This window comes from Trachymyrmex septentrionalis, unplaced genomic scaffold, assembly GCF_001594115.1.
Source record: "Trachymyrmex septentrionalis isolate Tsep2-gDNA-1 unplaced genomic scaffold, Tsep1.0 scaffold9, whole genome shotgun sequence".
In the NCBI taxonomy this organism is placed as follows: domain Eukaryota; kingdom Metazoa; phylum Arthropoda; class Insecta; order Hymenoptera; family Formicidae; genus Trachymyrmex; species Trachymyrmex septentrionalis.
The window spans coordinates 2,278,349-2,285,907 of record NW_017306091.1 but is presented as its reverse complement, the minus strand read 5'-3'; the positions used below and the strand labels follow the sequence as shown (position 1 = coordinate 2,285,907).

General features: G+C 35.8%; 1 protein-coding gene across 4 annotated transcripts in view; it reads right to left on the bottom strand.

Annotated features, from left to right (window-relative positions):
- Positions 1–7,559, bottom strand: part of LOC108756016 (insulin gene enhancer protein ISL-1) — a 39,024-nt gene that overhangs the window by 3,629 nt on the left and 27,836 nt on the right. For 2 of the 4 annotated variants that reach the window (XM_018499555.1, XM_018499556.1), the window contains exons 3-4: positions 6,694–6,998; positions 641–993 (exon numbers count right to left, since the gene is read on the bottom strand). In XM_018499555.1, the coding sequence (XP_018355057.1) occupies positions 641–993; positions 6,694–6,998 (658 nt within the window). The remainder of the gene's footprint in view (positions 1–640; positions 994–6,693; positions 6,999–7,559) is intronic. The other 2 variants (XM_018499557.1, XM_018499558.1) reach the window with 1 other exon arrangement.

Genomic DNA, 7,559 nt, shown 5'->3' with positions numbered 1-7,559 from the left:
TTATTTGAAATATTTTTTTTTTTTTAAACTCTTTCCAAATATTTAAAGCGTGCATTTAAAATAAATCACTCTGTGTGTTCATTTATTCGATTTACATTTGTTTTTGTGATTATATTTTTGTAATTTTCAATATTATCGTTTTCACGAATTTAAATCAGTTACAGAAATATTTAAATTTCAGAGTTACGACATTATAATGTATGTGACAATTATTTTATCTTTTCTGAGTGAGATCGTTGAATAAGCACGAGTTGCCACAGTTACTGTCAGCAAAAATGGCAGACATTCATACGCTTCTTTTTTTATAAAAATAAATTTCTGAACAACTCTGTCCTCAAGCATAAGTTAGTACATTCAACAGTACGTTCATTCATTATTCATTTAGTTAATTGGATTCAGTTAGTTTTTGGCAATGTATTTATCATCAAAAGGATATAACGTCCCGTTAAGTTTGTATCTATCTATACATTGAAAATTGGCAATCGCAAACTAAAGATCAGAATTCGACCAATCAAATAATTTTAATCTTCATTCGTTTTGATTCAATCATTTCAATTTTAAATCTCTATTTTGTTTTTAATGATCAATACAGTCTAATATATGGACTGTATTTGATATAAGCGATATCATAGCTCGTTACCTTCTCTTGCATTTGCTGCTTCATGGCGATCGTCTTCTTCTTGTCTTTGCATCTCTTATTCTGGAACCACACCCTAATCACACGTGGACTCAGCCCCGTCATTTCGACGAGCTGTTCCTTCATCAGGGCATCCGGTCGAGGATTTGCCGCGTAACAGGTTCTCAGGGTGTGTAACTGCTTCTCGTTGAGAACTGTGCGTACCCTCGTCGGCTTTCCGTCGGAACCGCCGCCACTTTTGTGGCCACCGGAACCGCGAACGCCACCGACGCCCGCCTTATGCGATCCGCTCTCAGATCCGGAATCTGCAAGCATAAACGTCGAGAGTCCTCCCTCGTGGTGGTCGTAGAGCCGAGCTAAACGAATACGTTTCCCAAATATATATAAAATGTCAATTATAAGCAATACGAATTACGGGACATTCCCACACAGCACACTTCGAGACACATCCTGGAAACGTTCTTAAGAACGTCCTTAAGACGTTCAGAAGATATATAAGAACGTTCTCTGGACGTCTTTAGGACGTCTGTGCTGTATGGGACTTTGAAAAGTGCATTTTAAAGGATGCAAGATATAATTTAGTCTTGAAGAGAATTAAACTACAACGTACAATTAGTATAAAAAAAGATATATACACGGAAAGGACGGTTTTCTTGAAGTATTTAAAAAAAACTAAATCTGAAAATAATTTTGTTGGAATAAAATAGCTATGTACGACTCAAACTGGTTGCTAGAAAATCAAAATTTTTTTGCAGCAGTACAATGCTCGTTATGTTTTCATACAGCAAAAGTGTCCAAATTATATCATAGGGACAATCTGAAGATCGCGTAGCATATATAAAATATTCGTATGATATATTCGGAATATATTTCAGCTGTGTAGATTTTATCGTTTTACATAATTATTTTCATCTTAATTAATTTTTAATACATAATAATTTAATAATCTTATTCAAAAAATGATACATTTATGTAATCTTTGAATATTTCAACAAAATTATTTTCAGATTTATGTCTATAAATGAAATTTATAGATATTTGTAAATCGGCAATTGTTCTTTCCGTGTATATCTAAAGTATTAATTAGGCTTGAATCATTGTGGCGTTTGCGTAAGTAGGTGTTAATAAAGTTTGCGGGAAAACATAGATGTATTAAGGAATGTTTTTTGCAAAGCTAATTAGTTAATCTAATACGCAGACTTAAGAAAGAGATGATGTTATTTTTATGATAGCAATAAACTGACGTAAGCATGCGAATTGCTCCAACTGTGAAATCGCAGAAAGGAAGATAAACGCGAGTTCACGTGACGATTGTAAATCTTTCGAGTCTTCCGGATTCTTCGTTAACGTTTTTTTCGACAGTTACAAAGGCAAGCAGTTACAGCAAGCGAATGTGCGGTTGCTGGTCTACCCGCCTCTCGGGAAGATTTATCCGCGGGAGCGTTGCGTTCGCGAAACGAAGCATCCCGAGCACGGGGTACGGAAGAGGGGAACGCACGATACGATTCCGGACTATCTTCCTAACCGGTCTTACAAAACGGTCGAGTCCGGCTAATGGGAGATCCAGATACTGGTTCAGCATGGCGGATCAACGGGGAGCGAAGCAAAAGGTACCGACGCGACGATCGTCTGCGGACCCAGTACTCGACACAACAGTCAAGAGACAATATTGTCGATGGGCAAACGCGGATCTTGTGCTCATGTGATTCCTTGATCAGCCGAGCGACCTTGGCATCGTGGAACATTTAAGCGTGATACATTCATGACTCGCGAGCCACGGTCACAAAGTTTTATTTGCAGAGGCTTTCCGTTTTTTGTCAAAAAATAGTGCGTTGTTTAATCTGTCCATCAGTCTCATAGTCGTCTTTCCTGAGGATACTTGAGATATACTTGAGATTTATTTAAAAGAAAAAAAGAAGGTGGTAAAATATAAGTTTTTATCAACACAATTTCGCGATTGAGACGACTGTTATAAAGTAGTATACCGAGGAAATAATATACTTTAGCAAAAATTTTAATTATTTTATTAGATTCTAACTAACAAGCGAAGCTTTAATTATTAAATGTCTCATTGCGGGAACAAGACACTAGTGTATGGCCAACCCAATTCGATTGCTTATAATTTTCATAAAAATGAATATATTGTAAAAAAATTTGTTTCCAATTGAAACACGAGACATTAAGGAATCAAGTATCAAGGAAATTTATATGTATTTTAATTTATAAAAAAAAAAATTATAAGCAATGAAAAAAGCATTTGGAAAAAGCAGGTATAGCATATCGAAATGATATTTAAAGATTATATCTTTGTGAGCAGCTCAATTTTTGCCGTTAAATGATGATCTAAACAATATAGAGTGTTAAACAAATCCTCATGATGTAACGAGGAGAAAATGAAATCAATAGAAGCCACTTAAAATCACTTCACGCGTCACTCGCAGGAAGTTAAATTACCAACAATAAAAATTTTGACCAATCGTTTTATCAATGTATTCTAGATAATGCCGACGCTCCCCTCTTCTTTTTAGTTGTGTCGTTCGAGATCTAGTAGGTCCGCTATGCGGGAAGACGGAAAGTCAACGAGAGTATACTACAAGAGAACAAACGAAATCCTATTTCTGTGTCCTAACCAAATAGCGGTCTTGGTTGGCATAAGCGAGAATGAAACCAGCGTTGACACGGCGGCACGACGATAAAAAGAGTGAATAGACTCTCGACCTTCGAAAAACGATCGTATATGATTGTACAGCTATCATATGATGTATAGATTGGAAAGTACCTTCCGCAGAAAGAGTGAAAGGTATGCGCGAAGAGGTATTTAATTTGATTAGGGAGAAATTATCTCGCGAGTGTATAACATCTGCAAAAAGCTAATTATTCAGTTTTGAGAATACAATCATAAAAATAAAAATAAGAATATACAACATCGACGTGTTTTCTTTTAAATGAAATCAAGGAATTTATCTGAAAAAAGTATTACTCTGTTTTGCGAAGATATTAATCGTAGTTATTTACTACTATTGAGATTACAAAACTTGTATCGATATAATTAGCGAATGTGCATGCACTAGGATTAGATATAAGAATGAAAAAGGAATAAATTTCGAATCATAAACTGTTCTCAGCTACGATTTAATATATAAGAAAATTGGTAGTTTCAGTTAATTAAATCAGAGAATATGTACGTATAAATTTTGAATCATGAATCATATGCTCTGCTATAATTAAAATTATAGAAAATTTGCATTTTTAGTTAATTAAAGCAGAGAGTATGTATAAATTTTTAATCACGAACTATTTCGTCGATATGATGGATTTTCTAACTTGAGCGGTTATTAAATTTCAGAATTAATATCTCGATTCGTGAAATAGAGTGACACTTTTTTTTCTGCCAGACATGTTCGTTTCATGAAAAAGCGCATCGATTGATATATTTTTTATTAACTTTTGTGATTGTGAATGTTAAACTGAACAAATATCCTAAATTCTTTTAAAAGATGAATTTTTAACTGATTTCATTTTCACTTTTTTGAAAATTGACGGATGACTACTTCATAGCATATACGTGTTCAAACAATCACACCGAAAGTTTGTTCCTTTACACGTAAAAATAATCCGTATCCTAATAAATTTGATCCTCTTAACGCCTAGAGAGCAGCGAGCGATCATACAATCGTGGGGTATAAATTCACAGAACCTACTGAAAAAAAGAAAAAAATTTAAGATCAGATTACACTATTAAATTTATAGTGTCAAATTACATTCAATGTAAATTATATTTAATTATTTGTATAGATTGCCACTGCTCCTACCCAATTAATTCAAGAAAGTGTATTAAATTTGTCACTCAAATTTAGTTTATTATTTACTAAATACATTGATATAGATAATGTTTACTTTGGAACTAACCACAGAAAGAGATTGATGCATTTTGACACACAGGAAGTAAAAAATAGCAAAATGTTATTTAACTGAAGGGATTGGATTATTGCTTTGATATCTAGCATAGTATAGGTATCAAGATAAATTTTTAAGAGTGATCAGAGCTCTTAGATAAAGAATGATCAAAGTTCTTAGATATAAATAAACTCTACGAAAGGGAGATTTATTTTATTCTAATATTATAGAACAAAAGCATTTTCGCACGAAGCGTACAAATCTCGCGATATCAGAGACGATCGTAATTTCTCGCAGATCAAGGATGAACAGTTTATTAGAGTTTATCAGTAATTCGAGGACTGTTAATAATTTGGCGACACGTTCGTGTATTACACTCAGGTGTCCCGTCCCGTCTTGCGGGATATCCCCGGCGCGCTAATAAAGAAGATAGGAATAAGAGAAAACAGATCGTGCGTAGTTATGCGCGACAGTAGTTGGCAGGATGGTGTTACATTTGGCACCTCGGCAGCGTTCTGAAGATACGTCGGGCCACTACCGTCGGCATAAGGTGGTCCAACTTTTTCGTGCGTGGGGAACGACGTTTAACGCGCGACGATCTCCAATGACGAATCACAATGACAAACACGGGACGACGTGCGCACGTCGCGTTGCCGCACACGAGTTATTTGCACGAAAATTAGTATATCGGGTAATTATGCCGAAGTTTGTTCTTTACATTTTGAGAGGGAAGAGCGTGGAGAGGAAATCCATAAGAGAAACGGTAGCCGATCGTGTCGTACACGTGTCACGTTTCTTTCTCGCTTATTATGTCACATTAAAAAGTTCAATTGTAAATGAAAGGACCAACAAGAATAAATTAAATAAGAGAAAAAATTCCATTTTTATTTTTTGATCGAAGCGAATCTTGATTCTTAATAACGTTCATATGTAGATTTACAATTATAAAATCACTTCACGTATATAATCTTAAAAAGTTTTATAATCTTAAAAAGTTCATCTTCTTTTCTGGTTCTTAATCAGTGAAAAAAGAAATCGGCCGTGCTGTTTGACGAAATGTAATTTAAATCTCATTTTTCATTATCCCATTGTCATATTTTCATCCGATATCTTGACGCTTACATCATTTTAAAGTGTAATTCATAGTAGCATTTCACCGACGTTTACTTAATCGTTTGTCATTGACACACTAACCGATTTGGCAAATTAGCGAGTTGTAATTGCGACTGTCTTTCAACTCGAAAGAGTCAAGAAAATTAACACTGATCGTCTGGCATTAACTCTTAAGTCTACGGCAGGATACTTGTTTTCGTATTGAATTGCTTGCGTTTTAGTAAATTACTAGAATTACATCACACAGAACGCAGACTTTCTACTAATTTATCAAAACGCAAGCAAGCAAGTTTCCAGTAGGAAAGCACTCATCGTGTGCCGTAGGCTTTAGTGATTACTTGCCAGATCGTCCTTTTCTCCCTAATTGCTACCGATGCAATCCCATGCTGTCTTACATACGATTAGATTTGGTGTCTGAATTCCGACTCCCGCTTGGTTGAGTTAATTCGCTCGGTAACAGTCCAGCCAGTAGGCCGTACGTTATGCTAGGCTACAGGACATTAAGCCTACATTAATCCTGACGTGTAGGAGGGTAGTGGTCAAGCCTTTACGGTCTTAACGGCTTCAATTATCAACACCTAATTATACGTCGTGAGCCTAACACAACATAGGAGAGTCCTTTGAGCTTATCCTCGAGCGTGCACCCTTTTGTAAATTTGGTCTTTGGGAACATGGATAGACTGTGCCTGATAATCCACAGATATATCCCATGTCCTGTCATGACGTACGTCAGATGCCGGATTTCCCATTTCACACGAACGTGAGATAATTTAATCGTAAAATCTCGATAACGATGTTCAATTAAGGATAACTGAAGGGAGTACGGAAATAACGTCGATACGAAAATAGACTTTACGATAATTCGATGTCTAAATTCAGAACGTCCTGGTATTCTATCTACTGTTAGATCTTTTCACTTCTTTGAAAAATCTTGGGGAATGATATCGCGGAACAATCTTTCAATCCGAAATATGTCGTACGTATTGTGCGCGAAGGAAAGAAAGAAAAAAAACAATCCAGTCTTTGACGAATGACCATGCTTTTACCTGACATCGAGCCGTCGTTTGGGTGTAGATGATGATTGTTGTTCGTCAGAGAGGCGTTATTGTTATTCTCGCTTCCGGGTATGCCAACACCTCCGGTGCAGTGCTTTCCGCCCTCGAGGACATCGTGATCGAGTCGACAGAAGAGGCCGTCCTGCCTCAGAGCGAATTCATCGCCAGTCTCGAGCCGCCTCGAGCAGGCGCAACAACGAAAGCACTCCACGTGATAGATCTTAGTTTTCGCTCTCATCACGTAATCATTTTTGCTAAAACACCGGCTACACTTGTCGCACTTTGTGCCGAACAACCTGCAACATATACGAAAAAAAGATGTAATGCGCCGTTGTGACAAATGAACACGTAAAATTCACAAAAACGTTGATCCCTGAAGAGAAATTTAAACGAATAGAGCTTAAACTTTCTATCATTTTCATCTAGAGATGATTTAAAAAAGATGTAATGAGAGCACGATGGAAAAGAAATACTTAAAGGATCAAGAAAAATTTTCTATCAAAACAAAGTTAGACAATGGAAAAATATTGCAATTAATATTAATTAAGTGGTGAGATTTTTAGACTCCACAGAATATTGATCTAATGCGAGAGCTTGTAAAATAACACGTGTTTTATATAGTCATAGATTTTCAGAGAGCTCCCTTATCTTGTAACAGTACAGCCAACGTAAATCAAATTCTACCAACTTATATAAGATAGTTAAATTGTTTTTCCAATAAAAACTTTTTACGCGAATACATTACACAATTTTACGTAATTTTTTTATTTAAGAGTATGCACTGATTTCTACCAAATACTTTAATAACTGAATTTGAATCGGGTTTCAGATTTTGCCTCAGATTTTCATGTCAAGTT